The 26,423-nt window shown below is 42.5% G+C and overlaps 1 protein-coding gene across 1 annotated transcript; it reads left to right on the top strand.

Annotated features, from left to right (window-relative positions):
• Nucleotides 1-14,935: 14,935 nt before the first annotated feature.
• LOC124001133 (C-type lectin mannose-binding isoform-like) lies at nt 14,936-18,676 on the top strand. The gene is made up of 6 exons (XM_046307713.1): nt 14,936-14,986; nt 15,141-15,240; nt 15,970-16,094; nt 16,424-16,573; nt 17,043-17,151; nt 18,004-18,676. Exons 2-6 carry the CDS (start codon nt 15,162-15,164, stop codon nt 18,135-18,137), a joined length of 597 nt encoding a protein of 198 aa, XP_046163669.1. The 5' UTR covers nt 14,936-14,986; nt 15,141-15,161; the 3' UTR covers nt 18,138-18,676.
• The last annotated feature ends 7,747 nt before the right edge of the window (nt 18,677-26,423 follow it).

The raw sequence follows: 26,423 nt of genomic DNA on the forward strand, positions 1-26,423 counted from the left end.
CGTGTCCTATGTATTAAGTTAGCATCTAAATGTTGTAGAAATTATATGATTAAATATGAGAATACTTTTGATTTCAGCCTTCTAAATTATAATTGTTTTTGTATGTGAACTTGTGCCCAGTCAGTAGCCACGCCCAAGTGAGCTCGAGTTATTTTCAACATGACTGAATGACCTCCAAGGCCAGAGTGCTTAAAAGGACTCGCTAAGAATGAACATACAGTCCAGAGAACGTGAGGCTGCGGTCCACATGTTGAAATGGTTAGAAACTTTGTGAACCAGACCAAAACATGCCAGGTTGCTGCTGGCGTGTAAAGTGGTCTTGAGCTGACTCCTGAATAATCAATTAGAGACCAAGCAGATGGACGGTATAAACCTGGGCGTCACTTGCTTTTTCCTATTTTGTTGCCTTACAACCTGGAATTAAAATGGATTTTTTAGGGGGGTTTGTATAATTTGATGTACACAACATGCTTTCCACTTTGAAGATGCAAAATATGTTTTCTTGTGAATCAAACAATAAATTAGACAAACTGAAAACGTGCATTACTATACCCCCCCTCCCCTCCCCCCGAAAAAAAAACAACTTGAGCATGCATAACTATTCACCCCCCCAAAGAAAATACTTTGTAGAGCCACCTTTTGCAACACTTACAGCTTGGCACATTTAGCCACTGGGATTTTTGCCCATTCTTCAAAGCAAAACTGCTCCAGTTTCTTCAAGTTGGATGGGTTCCGCTAGTGTACAGCAATCTTTACGTCAGACCACAGATTCTCAATTGGATTGAGGTCTGGGCTTTGACTTGGCCATTCCAAGGCATTTAAATGTTTCCCCTTAAATAACTTGAGTGTTGATTTAGCAGTATGCTTAGGGTCATTGTCTTGCTGGAAGGTGAACCTCCATCCCAGTCTCAAATCTCTGGAAGACTGAAACAGGTTTCCCTCAAGAATTTCCTCTATTTAGAGCCATCCACCATTCCTTCAATTCTGACCAGTTTCCCAGTCCCTACTGATGGAAAATCCCCACAGCATGATGCTGCCACCACCATGCTTCACTGTGGGGATGGTGTTCTCGGGGTGATGAGAGGTGTTGGGTTTGCGCCAGACATAGCATTTGCCTTGATTTTTAAAATATTATTTTTACGTATGTCCAAATAAGCTACAATTTAGTCTCATCTGACCAGAGTATCTTCTTCCATATGTTTTGGGGAGACTCTCATATACCCTTTGGAAAAAAACAAATGTGTTTGCTTATTTTTTTCTTGAAGCAATGGCTTTTTTTCTGGCCACTCTTCCGTAAAGACCAGCTCTGTGGAGTGTACGGCTTTAAGTGGTCCTATGGACAGATACTCCAATCTCCACGGTGGAGCTTTGCAGCTCCATCAGGGTTATCTTTGGTCTCTTTGTTGCCTCTCTGATTAATGCCCTCCTTGCTTGGTCTGTGAGTTTTGGTGGGCGGCCCTCTTTGGCAGGTTTGTTGTGGTGCCATATTCTTTCCATGTTTTAATAATGGATTTAACGGTGCTTCGTGGGATATTCAAAGTGTCTGATATTTTTTTATAACCCATCCCTTATCTGTACTTCTGCACAACTTTGTCCCTGGCCTGTTTGGAGAGCTCCTTGGTCTTCATGGTGCCCCTTCGTTGGTGGTGTTGCAGACTCTGGGTTCTTTCAGAACAGGTGTATATATACTGAGATCATGTGACAGATCATGTGGCACTTAGATTGCACACATGTAGACTTTTTAAAATTAATTATATTACTTCTGACGGTAATTGGTTGCACCAGATCTTATTTAGAGGCTTCATAGCAAAGGGGGTGAATACATATGCACGCAGCACTTTTCCGTTTTATTTTTTAAGATTTTTTTTTAGAAGTCATGTTTTTCATTTCACTTCACCAATTTGGACTATTTTGTGTATGCCCATTACATGAAATCCAAATAAAAATCGATTTAAATGACAGGTTGTAATGCAACAAAATAGGAAAAACGCCAAGAGGGATGAATACTTTTGCAAGATACTGTAGTTAATGGAACAGCAGGGAACACTTGGCTTTAGAGATGGAAAGAATCCAGTATAGATCGTTAAGGATATGTACTGGTGCATTTAAATCTGTTCATTATTAGTAGAGGCAACAGCAGTTAGTTTATTGTGTTAGAGCAGGGGTGTCACTCATTCCATTGAGGGCCTAGTGTCTGCGAATTTTAAAAAATCCTTTCAATTAAGACCTAGACAACCAGGTGAGGGGAGTTTTTTAAAACTAATTTGTGGCCTTAATTCATCAATCAAATACAAGGGAGGAGCAGAAACCTGCAGACACTCGGTTCTCTGTGGAATGAGTTTTTACACCTGGGTTACACTGAAAAGCTGTGAGGTTGGTCATCTCACTGCTACTGTTCTAGATGGCTGTTGGGAATATACTAGTAGACAAGGCAGTGGATTTGGATGGACAGTTGAAAAGCTTCCACACTCCAGTACAGTAGGCCGTGGCATGCACCTGTTGACATTTGATTGCGAGCCCTTTTACAATGAAAACAACATATAACAGCAGAGATGTGTTCATTGACCGAGAATTGTATGAATGTGGTGTGGCTGGAAAGGCAGGTTATCCCTTTACAGTGCATTCAGAAAGTATTCAGACCACTGGACTTTATCCACTTTGTTACGTTACAGCCTTATTCTACACTGGATTAAATTGTTTTTTTTCCTCATCAATCTACACACAATACCTCATAATGACAAAGCAGAAACAGGTTCGGAAATTGCTAATGTATTAATAATAAAATGAAATATCTCATTTACATGTGTAAGTATTCAGACCCTTTGTTTAGTACCTTTTTAGCAGCGATTACAGTGTCGAGTCTTGGGTATTACATTTACATTTAAGTCACGCCACAAGCTTGGCACACCTGTATTTGGGGAGTTTCTCCCATTCTTCTCTGCAGATCCTCTCAAGCTCTCTCAGGTTGGATGGGGAGCATCGCTGCACAGCTATTTTCAGGTCTCTCCAGAGATGTTAGATTGGGTTCTAGTCCAGGCTTTGGCTGGGCCACTCAAGGACATTCAGAGACTTGTCCCAAAATGCCATTCCTGCTTTGTCTTGGCTCAGGAGCGCGTACAGAGGATCTCTCTGTACTTTTCTCCGTTCATCTTTCCCTCGATCCTGACTAGTTTCCCAGTCCCTGCCACTGACAAACATCCCCACAGCATGATGCTGCCACCACAATGCTTCACTGTAGAGATGGTGCCAGGTTTCCTCCAGACATGACTCTTGGCATTCAGACCAGAGTTAAATCTTGATTTCATCAGAACAGAGACAATCTTGTTTCTCATAATCTGAGAGTCCTTTAGGTACCTTTTGCCAAACTACAAGTGGGCTGTCATGTCTTTTACTGGCTTCCATCTGGCCACTTCACCATAAAGGCCTGATTGGTGGAGTGCTGCAGAGATATGTGTCCTTCTGGAAGGTTCTCTCATCTCCACAGAGAAACTCTGGAACTCTGACAGAGTGATCATCAGATTCCAAGGCCCAATTGCTCAGTTTGGCCAGGCTGCCAGCTCTATGAAGAGCCTTGGTGGTTCCAAACTTCTTCCATTCAAGAATGATGGAGGCCACTGTGTTCTTGGGGTCCTTCAATGCTGCAGAAATGTTTTGGTACCCTTCCCTGGGTCCATTGTGCGCCGCCCTATGTGACTCCCAAACATAGCCGGTTGTGATACAGACCAGGATCGAACCAGGGTCGGTAGTGACACCTCTTGCACTGAGATGCAGTGCCTTAGACAGCTGCGCCACTCTGGGGCCCTCATGGCTTGTTTTTTTTCACTGACTTGCACTGTCAACTGTGGGATCTTATATAGACAGGTATGTGCCTTTAAAAAATTGTGTCCAAATGATTTGAATTTACCACAGGTGGCCTCCAATTAAGTTGTAGAAACATCTCAAGGATGATTAATGGAAACAGGATACACCAAAGCTCAATTTCGAGTGTCGTAGCAAAGGGTCTGCAGACTTATGTAAATAAGGTATTTCTGTTTATTTTTGATACAGTTGAAAAAAAACTTTTTCGCTTTGTCATTATGGGGTACTGTGTGTAGATTGCTGAGAGAAAAATTATTAAATCCATTTTAGAATGAGGCTGTAACCTATCAAAATGTGGAAAAGGGGAAGGGGTCTGAATACATTCCCGAATGCACTGTATATTGTTTGTAGTTACTTCCTGATTTAATAGTGCTAGAACTGAAAAACGTGTGCGAGCACGTCCTACAAACCTGACTCAGTTACACTAGCTCTGTCAGGAGGAATGGGCCAAAATTCACCCAACTTATTGTGGGAAGCTTGTGGAAGGCAACCTGAAATGTTGGACCCATGTTAAACTATATAAAGGCAATGCTACCAAATACTAATTGGGTGTATGTAAACTTTTGACCCACTGGGAATGTGATGAAAATAATAAATAATTCTCTACTATTATTCTGACATTTCACATTCTTCAAATAAAGTGGTGATCCTAACTGACCTAAGACAGGGCATTTTTACTAGGATTAAATGTCAGGAATTGTGAAAAACTGAGTTTAAATGTATTTGGCTAAGGTGTATGTAAACTTCCGACTTCAACTGTATATGTTTTATTATTATGGTGTAACTGTGAATACATACATGGAACTCAAGTCCTTCTGTTCACCTGGCCTAGAATATCTCAATCAAATGCCGACCGTACTATCTCCCGAGATATTTTTAGTCAATAATATCCACATCGGTCAATATCCCTCCTCAAGCCGATACCACAACGGCCCTCAAAGAACTTCACTGGAAACCAAAACAAACTGGAAACCACATATCCTGAGGCTGCATTTATTATAGCTGCCGATTTTAACAAAACAAATTTGAGGAAAAGGCTCCCAAAACTCTATTAACATATTGATTGTTGTACTCGCGCCGCTAAAACTCTCAACCATTGTTATACTACCTACTATACTAACTAAGGTTCTGTCTAGCAACAGGGATGAATTGGCTGTGTGGTTGTGGGGAAGGAGACTCAGCCGAGGAGAAAGGGTTGAATATCAGTGCTTGTGAGAAATGTTTTTTTGTGTGTCTGAATTACAGCTGTAACAATCTTTTGGGAAGAATTCAACTTGGTTAAGCTTCCCTAGTGTCCGTAAGTTATTTACTCTGAATAATTAGAACCTCACACTATAGCTGACACCATAGTGACCTCCAAGCTCATTAACAAGTTTGAGGCCCTGGGTTTGGACCCTGCCCTGTGCAACTGTGTCCTGGATTTCCTGACAGGTCGCCTTCAGATGGTGATGGTAGGAAAAAAAACACCTTTTTGCCAATCCTCAACACTGGGGCCCCAGAAGGGTGCGTGCTCAGCCCCATCCTGTACTCCCTATTCACCCATGACTGCATGGCCAAGCACACCTCCAACTCAATCAAGTTTGCAGATGACACAACAGTAGTAGGCTTGATTACCAACAACGATGAGACAGCCTAATGGGGGGAGGTGAGGGCTCTGGGAGCGTGGGGCCAGGACAATAACCTCTCACTCAATCAACCTCTCACATCACTGACAAACTGAAACGGTCCACACACACAGACAGTGTGGTGAAGAAGGCACAACAGCACCTCTTCAACCTCAGGTGGCTAAAGAAATTTGGCTTAACACCTAATACCCTCACAAACTTTTACAAATGCACAATTGAGAGCATCCTGTCGGGTTGTATCACTTGGGGGTACCCATACCTATTTAGGACATGTAAGGGTTAGGTTAATAAACGGGCTGGAGCTAGAACCTCGTTGTCGCGCGTCTTTATTTTAGATCATACTACATGGTGTCAGAAGTGGTTTTAAAATTCACATAAACGTGAAGGAGGTACCAAGTAAATCATACATTCAGGCTGTTTCAAAGCAGGGAGGGCACAATGTTGGAGATAAAACAGCGCATATCATTATTTTGCTAGCTAACGAGCAAGGGACTGCTGAAAAAGAACAAGGATCCATACAGGGCTCTGTTAGCTTACAGAGTTACACCACTGCATCATGGGCCGTCGCCTGCCGAGCTCCTGATGGCCTGGAGAGCTGCAGTGTATGGTGTTGCGGAGTGCATAAAGGATTGGGCCAGCCTGTATGCACTGGGAAACCGCAAATGATCCATTAGTACTTGGTATTTGTAGCGTTCTGACAGATGACAGTGAATACCCAGTAGGCTCTCCAATGCCATTTCCAAAAGGACAAATTCACTCTCCTTTCCATTTTCAAAGTATGGCAGTTTGGGTCTGGGAATTCCATAGGCTGACGCTACTAGAAGTTTCATAATGTTGGCTCCCTCTTCTGGTTGCGTGAAGGATAAACCCGGGACTTCTGATGAGCCCACTGTGGCCTCATTGGGCCGGTCACCTACTGTCCCAGACCCACCATTTGTGGCAGCCGGAATTGGGCGAGAGCCCTCCGACCTGTTGTTTGAGGACTGGCCTGGCCCTGGACGAAAGGAACGATTTGCCTTGGTTGGTAATTGGCGGAAAGGCGAAGGAGTGATGCTTTGTCCAGATGGAGGAATGCTAACTTGTGTCACTGGCATAGAGGGCGTTGGCGGAGTGGCCCGTCCCCCGTGTTGGCTGTTGACCCCGGAGCCTCCGAGGACTGTGTGCCATGCTGTACCAGAGGGGCAGATTGGGAAAGAAAGGCAGACAGTTCAGGTCCATGTGGAAGGGTGGTCAGGTCAACTCCCTGTTCGTTCTTCTCCAGGAAGGATGAGACCATCCGTGCCTCCTCTAATTCCCTTCTGGCTTGACGGTGCCGTCGCTGCTGTGCCAGGTCCTTGGCAATGAATTCCCTTTCCTGTAGAGCTCTACGGGCCTGCACATCCAATTGGTGACATCGTTCGTCAGCCTGTCGTTCCTCCTCAATCTGACACTCAATTTCCTCCAAAGCTAATAGTTTCATCCTCTCTTGTAGGACAGCGGTCTGTGAATTGCTGAGGGCTAGTGAATGGCGGCTGCCATGGCCACTTCCAAAGGGGTATCCACTGGTCGAACTCCCACTCCGTCTAGAGTGCTTCGACGATTTCCCATTAGTTAAGGGGTGAGCGGAGCCTGCCGCTGGAAGCTGGTCGACCTGTGCAGTGGGAGTTTCCTCCTCCATAGGTTCTTCACGTAGACCACTTTCCTGCTCCAAAGCAGTTTCCGGGCCTTGGCTCAGAGGGGATGGTTGATGGCTGAAACATATAGTTGATCCATCAACTCTTTGAGCTCCTGCATAATCCTTAAGATAACCAGGTGCTTGCCTGGTTCTTCTGGTGCTGCTGGTAGTTGAGGATGAAGCCTTTGTTACTTTAGGCTTAGCTCCTGGATATTTCCTTTGTTCCAAGACCTTTCTCTCAGCTGCTCTCTCCTCCTCTCTTCCTTCCAGTGGAGACAATTCTTCCCTCTCCGCCTCCATTTCCTTTTCACCCGTCTTTGGTTCAGTCATCATCCGGCTCAAAGGACCATTGAAAGATTATTGGAATCTGTGTGGGTAGCTGGACAGGTAGGATAACTGACAGTGAAGGTGAACAGGTGGTCACGTGTCAGGTGACAGAGGAATGTATGAGACTGAGGCAGGAATTCCTTTAACCATAAAGTGGTATATTTACTGAGTAGTCTGTGCTGCATCACAAAGGAAACAAATAACATGTATACAATCAAATTCATAATCAAAGATCAAATCATATCAGTCATTATTAACATAAGTTAAGGAATTCAACAGTCCAGTTCATTAAGAAGTCAATAGTAATCATCCGTGAGTCATTTAGGCTCATAACTATTTATCATAAATCATGAAAGAAAACAAACAGTGAATGGTTATACAATCTATAATCCCCATGATCAAAGTCAATCAGTTAGCAAACAATGACGTTTCTCATTTCACGCTTTCAATTGTCTTCATGTGTACATATAATTAATTTCAATACACATGAACCATATCGATTGCATAATTGGCCTATGAGGGGCCGTGATCATTGACAATTCACATTACACAATATGTTTGAAGCGTGCGCTCCAAGCCGCGCTCCGCGGTGATAACTATAAACAATAACTGAATGGCCCACTCTCCCGATCACCACAGATCATTCAGATGAAAGGTAAGAGTCGGTGGACCTATGTGGATTCATGGACGCACAGAACTTCTGGATCAGATGGAGTTAAGGAAGAGACAGCAGCGAGATCAGGCGATGGCAATTTCCTCCTTTTATGGAGTTGAGATCTGTAGGACATTTCCACCTGACCTAATTAAAGCGCCCCTGGCCCAGCTGAGTAAATGGCAATGAATTAAAGGAGTATTCCACCAACTCCATGGGCCTTTTCTACACATCTCATATGCATATACTGTATTCTATACTATGACACTATCTTAGTCCAATGCTGCACTGATATATATGTATATATTCTTAATCCATTCCTTACTTAGATTTACGTGTATTTTGGGTATATGTTGGGAAACTGTGAGATATTACTGGTTAGATATTACTGCACTGTCGGAGCTAGAAGCACAGGCATTTCGCTACACCCGCAATAACATCTGCTTAACACGTGTATGTGACCAATACATTTTTTTTTTAACCTTAGCTAGCTGGCTAACATTAGCTAGGTTAGGGGTTTAAGTTTGGGAGAGGGGTTAAAGATTTAGGGGAAGGGTTAGCTAGTATGCTAAGTAGTTGCAAAGTAGCAAAAAAGTAAGTGATTGTTAAAATGGTGATGAGATTCAAACACGCATATTTTGGTTACTAGACGTTCGCATTATGTACCTACCTATCCACCCCGACCAACCGCCCTCCTATCATATTTGCCTTAAGTAACTTGCCAAACATAACATATCATACTAATGAGTGTCCTGGGTGTATGTTTACAATGCCAGCCTAGTCTGAGACCGGGCTGGTTTTTCTTGATAACCTTGATAATCTGCTGATTTCATGATGCCTTGCACATGTTCATGGTCCCCAGTACCAGAGGCAGCAAACCAACCCCACGGCATTATTGACACTCTACCATGTTTGATTGTAGGGAGGAATGCTGTAGGAATGCTGCATTTGGTGATATGTTACTGTAGTTATACTTGAGATATCGTTTTTCAAATGGGAGAAGTAAAAAAATAAAAAAAATTGAAGTGAGCCATCAAAACAACTTCATGGCTACCGACGTGAGTGCTACGGGGCGGTAATCATTTAGGCAGATCACCATCGCTTCCTTGGGCACAGGGACTATGGTGGTGTGCTTGAAACAAGCAAGAGGTTGAAAATGTCAGTGAAGACACTTGTCAGTTGGTCCGGGCATGCTTTGAGCACACGTCCAGGTAATCTGTCTGGCCCCGCTGCTGTGTGAATGTTGACCTGTTTAAAGGTCATTCTCACGTCGGCTAACGAGAGCGTTATCACACAGTTGTCCAGAACAGCTGGTGCTTATGTGTTGCTTGCCTCGAAGCAAGCATAAAGGGCAATTTGTAAGTCGCTCTGGATAAGAGCGTCTGCTAAATGACTTAAATGTAAATGTAAATGGGCAGGCTGCGTATGGTGAGCTGTAGAAGCTTAGCTGGGGCCTGGTAGGGCTGAACTGCGGTCAGGTAGGGCTGGACCGGATACTGGTAGAGCTGGGGCCTGGGCTCCAGACTGGTATGGATGGGCCGGAGGCTAATGGGTTTGAGCTGATTGCTGAGCTGGGGCCTTGGCTGGAGCCTGTTTTGGCTGGGCAAGAGGCTGGTAGGGCTGAGCTGGGGCCTGGTTCCGCTGGGCCAGGGGCTGTTAGGGCTGAGTTGGGGCCTGGTATGGCTGAGCCAGGGGCTGGTAGGGCTGAGTTGGGGCCTGGTTTCGCTGGGCCAGGGGCTGGTAGGGCTGAGTTGGGGCCTGGTATGGCTGGGCCAGGGGTTGGTAGGGCTGAGCTGGGCCTGGTATGGCTGGGCCAGGGGCTGGTATGGCTGAGTTGGGGCCTGGTATGGCTGGGCCAGGGGTTGGTAGGGCTGAGCTGGGGCTTGTATGGCTGGGCCAGGGGCTGGTAGGGCTGAGTTGGGGCCTGGTATGGCTGGGCCAGGGGCTGGTAGGGCTGAGCTGGGGCCTGGTAGGGCTGGTTTGGCTGGGCCAGGGGCTGGTAGGGCTGATCTGGGGCCTGGGCTGGAACCTGGTGATGGTAATAGGCCGCCTGGAGAGTGTAAGAGTCCTGGGGGTAGGGTTGGCCACTCTGGTAGGGGCTGGTTTGACCAATTGGTTGGCCTAGATTGGGGCCTGGATAGCCTGGGTTGAACCATCAATCAACCAAGTTTTGAGATGCAAGAGCAAGCTTCATGTAATTGTAACCTTATTTGTAATTGTAACCTTATTTGGAGCATAAAGCTAGAAAGTCTTGAAAATGACTTGAAGTGACTTGAAAATGGAAAATTGACCTGTTGTTGGCGGAGAGCCTTGTAACTCTCTTTCTAATTGGTCTATTAACTGGTCCTGTATGGCTCAGTTGGTAGAGCATGATGCTCTCACTATCAGGGTAGTGGGTTCAATTCCCAGAGTCTTCCCCACATAAAATGTGTGCATGAATGTCAGTTGCTTTGGTGAAAGTGTCTGCTAACAGACATATAGAACTCATTTAATACCTGGTGATGTCACCAGGCAGATGACTTTCGGGCGATATTTTCTAACAGTTCTTACACTAAAAGGGCGTTAGCCACAATTTAGCAGTATTATTCCAACCTCATAGTGTGGAAATATATATAAAATAAAGTGTTTGACTGCACTGGGCCTTTAAAAGAAGATGCCGCAGGCCATTTGAAAACATGATTTATTCTACATCGAGTCCACAAGTATGTAACCTTTGTACATTTCTCATGAAAAAAAACAACCTTGAACTTTGTTTGCAGAAGGCTAATATATCTACTAGAGTTTGAGGATAATATTAATAATAATGATAATAGTTCTAATAGAGCAACACACACGTGCCTGAGTCTATCATGTGCCAACTGGTTGTGTAAAGTTTGAACAAAATGACAACACTCTGCCCTTAAAACATAAAGAGTAGGACTGCGTCCCAAAAGCCACCCTATTCCTTATATAGGGCATTACTTTTGACCAGAGTCTTATGGGCCCTGGTCAAAAGTAGTGCACTATGTAGGAGGTAAGGTACCATTTGGAACACAGTGTATGTAGAAGAAGAAGAGTCAGCCAGCCTGTCCGTCTATCGATAGAGATAATCAGCTTGTATGTTGGCAAAGATCTCGGCCTCCCACTTGTCAAGCAGTTCCCCTTTGTTGTGGGTCTCTGTAGAAAACAAAAAAGATAACCAAGTTAGATGTCAGTGCTTGACTATCTTCAGGCGTATTTAGTGAGGAAACTGTGACACTTTTACACTCTCTATTCTATAGGCATTTTGAGTCTTCTATCAAAATGCCCGATACTGCTTGTAGGAGATGTCACGGCGACGTTGGTCAGCTAAGCTTATGTGCAGAAACACGTCATGGAGTCTAATTGTTATGCTGGTGAATGAGGACCCAAAAGCGACTTAACGAAAACAGAGTCTTTATTCCAGTATTTGACAAAAGTAATAATCCTGGATATATCAAGGAGAAAACAAAACAGGAAAAACTGAAATCCACTCGTAGTTGCGAGGACTGACTGGAGACTCGACCATAGACTGCAGGTTGCTTCGGGAAGGCACCGACCGTAGCAGACTAAGACACCTGCTCATACGCAGCATCTGAAGAAGATAAAACACGACAGGGCGAGACAAGGACACAGAACAGCGAACATCATACAAGGATCCGACAAGGACAGAAGCGGAAAACAGAGGGAGAAATAGTGGCTCTAATCAGAGGGCAAAATAGGGGACAGGTGTGAAAAGAGTAAATGAGGAACAGCTGGGAGCAGGAACGGAACGATAAGGAGAGAGAGCGAGAGAGGGAGAGAGGGAGGGGAAGAGAGAGGGATAGAAAGAGGGAAAGAACCTAATAAGACCAGCAGAGGGAAACGAATAGAAGGGAAGCACAGAGACAAGACATGATAACCAATGACAAAACATGACACTAATGGTCGTCTTGCGCCGAACTGTGTATGTGCAGGCCGTCAAATCAAAGGCCCTCCTTCGATATGAAGTTGTTTTGACAAATGAAAACGTTAGTTTGTCACAAGGTTGGAGTTAATAACATGTTCAACTACTGAAGACATTGGCTCCAATCTAAGTGGTGCTTTTTAGATTGAGAAAATTAAAAACGAAGGAATCATTTTTCACTTCTCTCATTGGCTTCTCAAATGGCAAACCCTGGTCTGCTTTGTCTGTTTCACAAGCATTCTCAGAAGTCTCATGATGTTGTGACTCTGGGTTTAGAAACTCGGTGCTAGTATAGTTTTCTCAACCGACACTATCGGCCTCTTCGAGTGAACATTAGCCATGTTAAGAAATGCATCATAGACCAGCGCTCTTACATAAGACATGTTGAAATATTAGAGGGGGCAAACTACTTGCCCTCCAGGACACCTACACCACCCGATGTCACAGGAAGGCCATAAAGATCATCAAGGACAACAACCACCCGAGCCACTGCCTGTTCACCCCGCTATCATCCAGAAGGCGAGGTCAGTACAGGTGCATCAAAGCTGGGACCGAGAGACTGAAAAACAGCTTCTATCTCAAGGCCATCAGACTGTTAAACAGCCACCACTAACATTGAGTGGCTGCTGCCAACACACTGACTCAACTCCAGCCACTTTAATAATGGGAATTGATGGGAAATTATGTAAAATATATCACTAGCCCCTTTAAACAATGCTACCTAATATAATGTTTACATACCGTACATTATTCATCACGTATATACTGTACTCTATATCATCTACTGCATCTTTATGTAATACTTGTATCACTAGCCACTTTAACTATGCCACTTTGTTTACATACTCATCTCATATGTATATACTGCACTCAATACCATCTACTGTATCTTGCCTATGCCGCTCTGTACCATCACTCATTCATATATCTTTATGTACATATTATTTATCCCTTTACACTTGTGTCTATAAGGTAGTAGTTTTGGAATTGTTAGCTAGATTACTTGTTGGTTATTACTGCATTGTCGGAACTAGAAGCACAAGCATTTCGCTACACTCGCATTAACATCTGCTAACCATGTGTATGTGACAAATAACATTTGATTTGATTAGAGTAACTCCAGATAAAGTGTGGTCCAGCCAACCCCGCTGGCTACAATGTGCAAACCTCCAAAATGACCTGCACAATAACAAAGGTAATGCATCTCTTTCAGGTGCTCACAAGCTCATTTCACAACAAACTCGTTACATTGTACAATACAAAAGTAACCCCTCGTCGTAACAATAGCTATGTTTCCATTAACTTGTCCAGTGAATTTGTTGACACTTAGAACGTTTACATAGGAAATACATTTGACAATGCCTGCTACGATGTGTTTCCATTTAACAGTCTTGTCTCGATTTAAACAACTGGACATAATGACATCACACAGCCTGCATGCCCTCCCTCCTGCACTACCTTCAGAAATTATTCACGCCCCTTGACTTTTGCCAATTTTTGTTGTGGTACAGCCTGAATATAAAATCGATTAAATTGAGATTTTGTGTTTCGCTAACTCTTGGCAAATTCTTCTGTATACCAACCCTATCTTGTCACAACTCAACTGATTGGCTCAAACGCATAACGAAGGAAAGAAATTCCACAAATGAACTTTTAACAAGGCACACCCGTTAATTGAAATGCATTCCAGGTGACTACCTCATGAAGCTGGTTGAGAGAATGCCAAGAATGCCAATTATAAAATATATTTGGTTCCTACATGATTCCATATGTGTTATTTCATAGTTTTGACGTCTTCACTATTATTCTACAATGTAGAAAATAGTACAAATAAAGATAAACCCTTGAATAAGTAGGTGTGTGCAAACTTTTGACTGGTACTGTACATACAGTGCACTCAGAAAGTATTCAGACCCCTTGACTTTTCCACATTTTGTTATGTTACAGCCTTATTGTAAAATGGATGAACAATTTTTTTCCTCATTAATCTACACACAATACCCCATAATGACAAAGCAAAAACATGTTTTTAGAAATGTTTGCACAAAAAAAGCTGAAATATCACATTTACATAAGTATTCAGACCCTTTAACTCAGTACTTTGTTGATGCACCTTTGGAGTCTTCTTGGGTATGATGCAACAAGCTTGAAGTACCTGTATTCGGAGAGTTTCTCCCATTCTTCTCTGCAGATCCAATTTTGCTCACTCTTCAGCTGTAAACTGCTCCCAATTCTTCGATGTTTGATGGTTGCCTTTGACCAACTGCTGTTTTCACATCTCATCGTAAGTTTTCGATGGGACACAGATCTGGACTCATTGGTGGCCACTCCAGTCCAGTGTTTCTTCTCGAACCATTCCTGGGTGCTTTTTTATGTTCTTGGGTCCGTTGTCCTGCTGGATACCCACGACCTTCGACCTTTGACAGAGACCTAGTTTTTGGACACCGTGTTAAACACTCCACTCCAAAACCCCTTGATAATCTGCTGATTTCATGATGCCTTGCACATGTTCAAGGCCCCCAGTACCAGAGGCAGCAAACCAACCCCACAGCATTATCGAAACTCTCCCATATTTGATTTTAGGGAGGAATGTTGTAGGAATGCTTAATTTGGTGATACATTACTGTAGATATTGTTTTTCAATGGGACAAGCAAAACAAATACCTGGAGATGTTTTGTTGTTGAAAAGTGAAAGGGTGACAACTGTAGCCAGGGATTGCACATAGTGTCTACACAAACCCAGAGGGGTTGCAACTTCGTATGTGTAAGAGGTTGAGACAGCAGAAAAGAGGAAATACATTTGAGATTAGGATGGAGATTAAGAGGTATGGAATAGGTATATAAGGAAGCAGAAATGAGTGAAAGAGAGCATCTGAAGCAAGGAGAAGCAAGAATAGAGGAAAAAGACGACATTTACATACACCAAGGTAAAACCCAAATATTTGATTCTGTAATGAGAAAATGCACCTCTCTCTTATTTGTCTCTGAGTGTGCCGGAGTCTGGTTGAGCGCCCCCACACATCGGAACTCCCAGTTTCCTTTATAAAATATATATAATCAACGTTGCTCTTTTCCCAACAGCTGAAGAGAAGTGAAGATCCCATGATGAAGGTCCTTCCCATTCTGGCCGTGATGCTACTCGGGACGTCTGCCATGGTGCTCAATGGTCTAAACTCCACCGGTACAGTAGCCTTCCCTCATCATCTCAACACCACAGTGACTGATGTAGATTCTCTCAGTAGAAGATGTATTTTCAAGGCCGGTTACCCTGACCGAGAATAAGCCTAATCCTGGACTGAAAAGCACGCTCAAATTAGAATAGCCATGTGAAGTTCTATGTCTGCCCACATAAGAAAATATATGCTATAGTATACATGTAAATACTATAGTATTCACTGCAGCGTGAATACTATAGGGGTCTAAGACAGACCCCGACTCTGCTCTTTTCTATAACCTGTAGGGAACACAATATTTGGTATATACTTGGCATGTAGGTTTCTCACTTATGGGTGGAAAAAATTAATTGCAATATGGGTGAGGGAAATGGGCAGGTTATATGCACATAAGATAGTATAGTATTTACTATAGTTTTTAAAAAGTGTAGTGTTTTGCGGAAAATACTGTACTATTTACAACAGTGTTTTTGTGTGGATAATACTGTAGTATTTACTATAGAATTCTACAACATTCTATATAGTAAGTACTACACATGCTTGAGAGATACAACAGTGTGTAGTGTAGTGTTGTTCCACAGTTTACTATGGAATTCTATAGTAAGTACTGTAAGATTCTATAGTAAACTGTAGTTTTTTTTCATGTGGGTGGGAAACCAGCCCTGTGAGTATATGGACGGAGCCTCTCTCATATCCGTCCTTTTAATCTCTCCCTTGTTCTTACCTTGTCCTTTAAGAACCTAGGCAGGTCTCTGGGAAGGTCAAGGACTTTTCTCACTGTCCTGGCCATTCTACCTGGTATAAACTGGGGCACAAATGTGTTAAGCACTTCAAGGAGGAATTGGACTTTCAATCTGCTGAGGTAAATTCAGACTTCTCTAAGGTTTTAGTCTACAGACCCATGTTCTCTCAGTTACTTGACCTTTATTTAGGCAAGAGAGTCCCATTGAGACCAATGTCTCTTTTCGTAAAAGGTAGACATACCGTAGTGAACCTCTGTATCTCTACATGATACGCAAAGTGACCACCATAACTAACTCTCAAAGCCGCATGCTGTACTCTAGTTCAGGTTATCCACTCCATTGTCTTTACCCGTTTCCAGTGTTGTGCATTAGTGTCTAACGCTAAATGGAGTTTGATGATGACAACTCTCTCTTTCGTTTTCTCATTCATTCATTCTCACCCACACAGGGTTTCTGCCACTCTCAAAAGGACAAATCTCATCTGATATCAATCCACTCCAGCCAGGAGAACAAGGATGTGGACGTTTTTGCTCAGACGTTCAGCAGAGATTCCCCTCGCATCTGGCTTGGCGGTTTTACAGTATCTGACCCCCTTCAGGTGGTGGTTTTAGACTAAAAGGGGGCAGTTTCCCGGACACAGATTGACCTGGACTAAAAATGATTATTGATGGAGTTTCTTTATTGAGTCTGCTTTTTAGTCCAGGACTAGGCTTAATCGGTATCCAGGAAACCAACCCATAGTGTTCATCATTCAACTTGATCATCATTATAAAAACCAGGTGGACAACAGTGTTCATGCCCCCCAACGCCTTCTGTCATTATGCTTGATCTCTGTCTCTTTCTCTCTCTCTCTCTCTGTCTGTCTGTCTGTCTCGGTTGGTCTGTCTCTCTGTATCGCTCTCTCTTCTCTCTCTCTCTCTCTCTCTCTCTCTCTCTCTCTCTCTCTCTCTCTCTCTCTCTGTCTGTCTGTCTGTCTGTCTGTCTGTCTGTCTGTCTGTCTGTCTGTCTGTCTGTCTCGGTCGGTCTGTCTCTCTCTGTATCGCTCTCTCTTTCTCTCTCTCTCATAGCCTCACCGCTACCTCTGGACTGATGGGTCCCCCATGGACTACTATTCCTGGCTTCAGAACCCCAGGCAGCCATCCGGTGACGGACAGTACATGGAAATGAACTGGCAGCGTAAGCAAGAGAAGTCAGGGATAATGGGAGGGGAGGGAAGGCAGGCAGAGAGGGAGGGAGTCTTTTTTAAATTTAACTGGGCAAGTCAGTTAAGAACAAATTCTTATTTAAAATGACAGCCTACCCTGGCCAAACCCTAACCAGGACGACGCTGGGCCAATTGTTCACCGCCCTATGGGACACCCAATCACAGCTGGTTGTGATACAGCCTGGAATTGGACCAGCGCCGGTAGTGACACCTCTAGCACTGAGATGCAGTACCTTAGACCGCTGCGCCACTCAGGAGTAGGGGGCAAGGGAAAAGAGCAATTAGGGTTAATTACCTTAATCAAGGGCACATCGACAGATTTCTCACCTTGTCAGCTCTGGGATTTGAACCAACGCTCTTCACCGCTAAGCTACCAGCTACACCAAATTTAGTATGCTGATGTATTCAGAATTGTGTTAACTATTGTGGAAAAGGGAGTGGGATGTTTTTGATTTCAAGTATGAAAAATCTTATAGCTTTGTGTTATATAGATCAGTGGCCATGTGGTAAGAGCGACTGTCCTGAGTTTGGATGGTTGGGGGTTCGATCCCAGGTCGAGTCATACCAAAAAGCAGACAGATTCCTCATTGCTTGGCACTCAGCATTAAAGTGAAGTTTTGAGAGTAAGGCCCTGCGATAGACTAGTGTACTTGTATTAAATGATACGTCAAAAGCCTCATGCTACAGAAACAGTAGATAGGCTCATGTAGATCTGGCTTGGACAAGGCTGCTTCGCTACTAATGCAGCTCAAAACTCTCTAAAAGGGATTTAAAATGGATAAAACTAACTTTTTCATTTAATCTCTCCATCTCTATTTATCTAGGCAAAGGGGAGTGGAATGATTACCCCGTGCAGCCAAACCAATTACTTTCTGTGTGCCTTCATACCTGGTTAAAGAGAGGAAACGAAGAGGAGGAGTCGATGGTGGAAAAAGGGAGTGGGGGGTTTATCATTTAGTAGATGACAGATGAGCAGTATAGCAGTATATACTACCTGTCAGATACGCTTTGCATTACAGCTTTCTCAGACATCACGACCCCAGGACCCTGTAAAATGTTAGAGAAAACCCACTGCTCAAAGACTAAGCCTTTGTCAGCTAAAAGTTTTCACCATCACAGTCAGTTTCAGTCCGCCCAAAGATTTAATGAAACAACTGATTGTATTAGAAACTTCTAAACACTTTGCATTTGAGAATTCTATCTAGGCCTATTGTCAGAAAACAGTAAAACAGATATTTTCTTTAGGAATGTAGTGGAGTAAAAGTATGTTGTCAAACATATAAATAGTAAAGTAAAGTACAGATCCCCCAGAAAACGACATAAGTAGTACTTTACACCACTGCATTTGAGAATCCTATCGAGGCCTATTGTCAGAAAACAGTGTAACCTAATCTATTTTCAGGGGGAATTTGTGTTGATGAAATGCTGCTTCACTTGTTTGTACTATGAAACACTGCGCATTGCTTGACTAGCAAATAAAAAAGGAATACAACAATATCTTCATGAATCAATAATCGTTGCATGACTTTCTTTTGTTGACCTGACCTTATTTAGCAACCAGATGGCGACAAGGGGTCAAGACATAACAATACAGCCTCATCTTATTTTTAGATGGACAACCCACTGGGTGTACTTGACAGATTTAGAATTTAACCTACTACCTTTCCATTCGGTGCCCTGTTTGAGTAGTGTGCCCAAAACAGAGAGCATGCGTGATATTTACTTTGCGTGTGTTTTTATGCATGCTATTGATCAGAGAGAGAGATTAATCTAAACATCAGCACCACAGGAAACTTCCACAAAGCTGTGAACGAGCTGAGAGACAAGGCAAGAAGGGCCTTCTATGCCATCAAAAGGAACATCAAATTCGACATACTTATTAGGATCTGGCTAAAAATACTTGAATCAGTTATAGAACCCATTCCCCTTTATGGTTGTGAGGTCTGTGGTCCGCTCACCAACCAAGAATTCACCAAATGGGACAAACACAAAATTGAGACTCTGGAAGCAATTCCCAAACCTTCCATAACAAAGCCATCACCTTCCAGAGAGATGAACCTGGAGAAGAGTCCCCTAAGCAAGCTGAACCCACAGAGACCCAGGACAGCAACACAATTAGACCCAACCAAATCATGAGAAAACAAGAAAGTATTTCTTGACACATTGGAAATAATTATTAAAAAACAGAGCAAACTAGAATGCTAATTGGCCCTGAACAGAGAGTACACAGTGGCAGAATACCTGACCACTGTGACTGACCTAAACTTAAGGACTATGCCTTGCTATTGAGAAAGGCCACCATAGCCTGTCTTCTCTTGAGAGCCAGGTCTGCCTATGTGCAACACTGCCCACAAAACCTTCTGACAAATATACAGTATGACAATATTAGAGACACATATTTCCTTTAGATTACACAGATCCACAAAGAATTTGAAAACAAACCCCATTTTGGGTGAAATATCACTGTGCCGTCACAGCAGCAAGACTGTGACCTAATTGCCACAAGAAAAGGGCAACCAGTGAAGAACAAACACCATTGTAAATTCAACCCATTTTTATGTTTGTTTATTTTCCCTTTCCTACTTTCACTATTTGCACATCGTTACAACACTGTATATACATGTAATGTGACATTTGAAATGTCTTTATTCTATTGGAACTTCTGTGAGTGTAATGTTTACTGTAAATTTGTATTGTGTATTTCACGTTTGTTTATATGTTTCCCACGCCAATAAAGCCATATTGAACAGACATTTTGTAAATAATATTGCTTTTTTTGTTTGTTTAATGACCATATGCTAATGACCATTTAGCCTACTAAATCTTTTTACAACTAACTTTGAAGCTTATTTTTGGCCAAGTCACTGGATGATTTAGGAGTGTGTTGTTGTCGAGGTATCTGATTTAGGAGTGTGTTGTTGTCGAGGTATCTGATTTAGGAGTGTGTTGTTGTCGAGGTATCTGATTTAGGAGTGTGTTGTTGTCGAGGTATCTGATTTAGGAGTGTGTTTTTGTCGAGGTATCTGATTTAGGAGTGTGTTGTTGTCGAGGTATCTGATTTAGGAGTGTGTTTTTGTCGACTTATCCGATTTATTAGGTTTTTTTGAGCACCAGATGCAATTGATTCCGGATGAGCGGTTTGACCACACTGTTTGATCCCATTTTCAGGCCTAGAAAAGCAGAAATAGTCTCGTTGAACATTGGGCTAATAAACATTAGGGTATTAAGTTATTCTAGGAAATAGGTAGGCCTAATTGGGGTGTGATGATATTTAGGCTGTTTATTGGTGGTGCGTTACAAATGGAGGTGGGTGGGTAGAGAGATGGGAACAGAAGGGTTGATTAAGGAAATATGAAATGATTGTTTTATCCTAATTTCCTCCACCTCTTCCAAGGTCTCAAGGTTATCGATGTACTGTAGGTTATTCATTGCAGCTTGTGTGCATCGGAAGCCTTATTCTGTCTGGTAATTATTTTTATGAAACTTTACAGTGGATTTAAAACACATTGTTTCACTGACATAAGAACCACTAAAAAGCCTGTGAGTGTGATTATCTCACAACAAACCTACCACCACAACAACTCTGCTGGCTCTGTGTTTGTCAACAGAGAAGTGATGTGGCTGGGGACGATGTGGAGGTTCCAGTGGAGAACCAAGCCTTTATGGATGATTTCTTCGCCCAGGTATTTCTGACCATATGTCACGACTTCCACCGAAGTCAGTCCCTCTCCTTGTTCGGGCAGCGTTCGGCCGTCGACGTCACCGGTCTTCTAGCCATCGCCGCTCCACCTTTCATTTTCCATTTGTTTTGTCTTCTTTTCTCGCACACCTGGTTTACATCTCCTCATGATTACTATGTGTATTTAGCCCTCTGTTCCCTCCATGTCTGTGTGGCGTATTGTTTATTGTCTAGGTTGGCACGCTTCCGGCTGGTTTGCGCCTGGTTTTATTTGTTACCTGTGATTTGTGGCAGCCGGTACTTTGTACTTGGATGTTGTACTTTGTGCTGCCTCACTTGTTCTTTGGGCATTTGTTTCTGTGGCGCAGTTGGGTTCTGTTCTTACTAGAGGTCGACCGATTACGATTAACAATTATTGGAGCACCAAAAAAGCCATTACCGATTAATTGGCTGATTTAAAAAAAAAAGTATTTGTAATAATGACAATTACAACAATACTGAATGAACACTTATTTTAACTCAATATAATACATCAATAACATAAATTTAGCCTCAAATAAATAATGAAACATGTTCAATTTGGTTTAAATAATGCAAAAATAACGTGTTGGAGAAGAAAGTAAAAGTGTGCCATGTAATAAAAGCTAATCGTTTAAGTTCCTTTGCTCAGAACATGAGAACATATGAAAGCTGGTGGTTCCTTTTTACATGAGTCTTCAATATTCCTAGGTTTTAGGTTATAGTTATTATAGGACTATTTCTCTCTATATTATTTTTATTTAATATACCTTTGACTATTGGACATTCTTATAGGCACTTTAGTATTGCCAGTGTAACAGTATAGCTTCCGTCCCTCTCCTCGCCCCTACCTGGGCTCGAACCAGGAACACATCGACAACAGCCACCCTCGAAGCAGCGTTACACATTGCTCCACAAAAGCCACGGCCCTTGCAGGGCAAGGGGAACAACTACTCCAAGTCTCAGAGCGAGTGACGTGGTGGTCTCACTGGGCTCTCACGGGGTGGTCGTGAGAGTGCTCGGGGAGGTGTTTAGGGGTTTCCATTGGTGCTACTACGGTGGAAAGTCCAGACCAGGTCTCCACCGTGCGCATTCCCTCCGAATATTCCGACTTGGCTCTCGCCTTCTCCAAGAAGAAGGCGACTCAATTACCACCCCATCGTAGGGGGGATTGTGCGATAAACCTCCAGGTAGACGCCACACTTCCCAGGAGTCAGGTGTATCCCCTGTCACAGGCGGAGACGGCGGCTACGGAGACATGTCTCCGAATCTCTGCGTCAGGGGTACATTTGGTCCACCCCTGACGCTCCCCTCACCCGCCTCCTCGAGTTTATTTTTTTGTGAAGGAGGGAGGTCTGCGCCCGTGTATTGACTATCGAGCCCTAAACCAGATCACTGTGAAGTACAGTTACCCGCTACCTCTCATAGCCACGGCGATTGAGTCAATGCACGGGGCGCTTCTTCACTAAACTAGACCACAGGAGCACTTTTAACCTGGTGCGTATCCGGGAGGGAGACGATTGGAAGACGGCGTTCAGTACTACCTCAGGGCATTATGAGTACCTCGTCATGCCGTACGGGTTGATGAATGCCCCGTTAGTCTTCCAAGCCACTTTTTTTTTTGCACTGAAAAATAAAAAATAAAAACTTCTAGGGAGAAATGCAGGTTTTATCTAATTAAACAACAAAGAATATGATCTACATGGTCAGTCTCTGTGTGTAAAATAAAGTGGTTAATGGGAACCTAACTCACAGCTAAAAAAATTCAAAATAGCAATCCAATGTTATTTGTTGCCTAAACTTTACTGCAAATGCCACTTAAGTCTTGTGAAAAAAACAATACACTAATATTGCAGTTAGCCATGACAGCCTTTATAATATAATGCTTGTGACCACACACACATAAATATTGCACTTGGGAAAAAAACATCTTAAAGTAGAAAAGAATGAACCAAACATGCATTCTATTTTTTCTCTATTATATATATATATATATACACACTATACAATAGACATCGATCAAGTGCACAAGGCAACATGTGTGCAAAAATAACGTTCACTAAATTAAAAAATATAAATATAATCCCCCTCACTCACACACGTGTTACTGTCAAGTTCAACACAACAAAAACAATATATTTGGGCTACACTGCTAATTATACCCTTTCTGCCTGTGGACATCTGTTCTACAATGTGTTTGAGCAAAAGTGAGAAAGAGGGAAAGTGTGTGGTGGTCCTTTCACATCTATAGTGGCATCCAGCTTAAGCCAGGTCCAGCTCCAGCTCCACTTGATCCCTGAATCCACTCATTTTCACCTAATTCTCTCATTCCAAAAATTAACCACATACTGTAGAGGGAAAACATGAGTTAACAGATAGTGGTTTGTTCGATAGCTAGTTAACATTTCACACAGATTTCCAGGGTCCAGTAAGCAACTAACATGTTATAACTTGAGTGGCAAAGAGTCGTATACCAGTTAATACTATAGCGAATTAGTTAGGTTACTAATGTTAGCTCTGAGAGTAAACCGGTTTCTTTGCTTGCGCCTAGTTTAAAAATTTTTTTTCATCTTTTATGCTTTGCTGCAAAGTTTATTTTATAGCTAGCTACGGAATCAGTTTCAGACATACGGAATCAGACATGATGCAAGCAGTTTTCAACAATTAGCTCATTTGCTTAGTAAGAAATGCCTCCAGTCTGAGTGATAAGGCGACAATATAAAAAATGGATGCGTGATGAAAACTTCCCTTTTCCTCGACACACCAGGTCAAGCAGGAATATTAAAGTGTTGTTGTTACATTGCCTTTGCTCGGTGTGAGCTCTAGAAAACTAGATTCATTTGTTTATGTAGCTACAACCATATTACTATTTGGTGTGTTCAGTTGCTTATGCTATGCTGTTACTAGTATGTATACACTAGCTGTATATCTGCTAGCTAGATACAGTAGCTAATGAACTTACTAGGTAGATGGTACACTGACAGTGTTTGTATTCAGTATCTAGTTTCTCGCTAGCTACTTACAAACCTCAATCAACATGGCTCTGATTATTTAGAGCCATGTTGACCCACACACACGGACATTCAGTTTCTTAGCCTCACCCTTGTGAAGTCGGTGTCATGTATTCTAGCTAATATTTTCATTAGATAATGTTCTGTGTTGGTTTTCTCTGTTACTTTTTTAGAACCCTCTAACACACCCCAATCAACCTGGTTCTGATGATTTAGACCGTGATGATGCCCCTGAGATGGTTAGTGTCAGGTGCACAAACACATGCACACACACACACACACACACACATTTGTTTTTCTATCCTTGTAGGGACTTGAGACCTAAACTTGACCCCAAAAAAACATGTTCCCTAGCCCTAAACGTAACCCTAACTCTGATCCTAACCTCAATTACCTAATTGTTCAGCCTAAAAATCACCTGGCCCTAATGCCTAACCCTAAACTCAACCCGCAATGCCTCAACCTAATAGTAACCCCAATTCTAACACTATATCCATTTGTATGTTTTCCCTAAACTTAACCCCTAAGCCAGAAATCGCAATTCCCCTCAAGGGGACTTGCCAAATGTCCCCACGAGGTCCAATTTGTCAGGTTTTTGTATACGTGTGGGGACATCAGGTACCCACATAAATGTGGTACAAACACACACAGACATTCAGTTTCTTAGCCTCACCCTTGTGAAGTCAGTGTTATTCTAGCAAATATTGCAGTTAGATAATGTTCTGTATTGGTTTTCTCCATGTATTCCTAATTTAGGACCCCCTGACACTCCCCAATCAACCTGGCTCTGATCATTTAGACTATGATGATGCCCCTGAGATGGTTAGTGTCAGGTGCACAAACACACACAACTCTCAGGCCTTAGCAATCTGTTCTACCTTTGCAGATTTAGTATAGGTTTCCTTCTGGCTTAAACAAATGTCTAAATATACTTTGCATCTAACTCTTTTTAAAATTAAGAAAGGATTTACCCTGGGGAATCAGTAGAAAAAGGTGTCACACCCTGACCTTAGTGTTCTTTATTTTCCTTGTTATTTTGGTTAGGTTATGACATGGGGGGTGTATGTGTTTTTCTTGTCTAGGGGTTTTGTATGTTTATGGGGCTGTTTCCTTTCTAGGTAGTTTGTATGTCTATGGTTGCCTAGATTGGTTCTCAATTAGAGGCAGCTAGCTGTCTATCGTTGTCTCTGATTGGGAACAATATTTAAGCAGCCATATTCTGTGGGTACTTTGTGGGTGATTTTCTATATCTATGTCTGTTGCTTGTGTCAGCACAATTCTCAGTATAGCTACTCGGTCATTATTTGTTTATTGTTTTGTATAGTTTATTTCAGTGTACTTCGTGTTTTTTTCGTGATTCATTAAAGAAATGTATTCTAACCACTCTGCATTTTGGTCCTCACCTTCTACTCCATATGACGATCGTGACAAAAGGGCAATGCCTTATGGCAATAATGCTATTTTTTCTGCGTCATCACCTGACTGGAACTGCCCTGATAGACCTACTTGCCTTGCTGAATTTGCTTGTCTCAAACATCTAAATATCTCTTCAAAAGGTTTTTGGGTAATCCAGCCCTGACAGCTGTCTCTCATTTATTTTGTGATGAATGTCAAAATTACTTAGGAAAGCAACCCGAAGACACAAATTGCTCACATTGTGGAACGTCCTTCATCAGAGAAACAAAATGTTTTAATTTTGTCAATACCTTTGAGGCACCTTCTGCAAGATACACTGGAGAACCATAGAATAGATATTTTGAGGAAAACGGTGAAGGAAGAAGAATATGAAATCGAGGATGTCATGGATGGAAAGATGTACCAAACATTACTGAAAGAGAAGAGGCTATCTGCTGATGATTTAACATGAACCTGGAACTGTGATGGAGTACCCATTTTTAACTCCTCAAATTACTCAGTTTGGCCCCTTCCAATTTACCATAAATGAACTGCCTTACATACATTGGAAAGAAAATGTGATGGTTGCAGGACTTTGGTTTGGCCCAGAAAAACACAGAATGGATACCTTTTTATTGATTCATGTTGCGATTTAGCCCGAAAACCCATAACTTTGAAGAGAGAACAGTGGGATTCTGAAGAGGACAAAGGTCTTCTCCTTGATTTGTTCCTCAGATGCAATTGCCAGGCCAATCCTTCATTACTGTAAGCAATTCAATGGTGAATATGGTTGTGACTGGTGCTTGCACCCTGGTAAAGTTGTCCCCAAAGGCAGAGGATATGTAAGATCCTTACAGTCAACAACTCCAAATTGACAGATCACACAATCAATTTAAGTGATAATGCATTTCACGCTGCTCGCACTGACATTCTGTAAAATGGTGTAAAGGGGTTGTCAACACTGTTTGTGCTTCTGTTGTCCAACCGAAGAGACAGAAGTTGTAGAGTTATGCCGAGGAATGCATGTGGTCAAGCACAAAACCAAACACAATGTTGAACGACGGAAGCAAAAACGGGATACATGCAACTGTTTGAATCCACGGTACATAGGTCGACAAATGACAGAATTAGACTCACGACT

The sequence above is a fragment of the Oncorhynchus gorbuscha genome, linkage group LG17 (assembly GCF_021184085.1).
Source record: "Oncorhynchus gorbuscha isolate QuinsamMale2020 ecotype Even-year linkage group LG17, OgorEven_v1.0, whole genome shotgun sequence".
Lineage (NCBI taxonomy): Eukaryota > Metazoa > Chordata > Actinopteri > Salmoniformes > Salmonidae > Oncorhynchus > Oncorhynchus gorbuscha.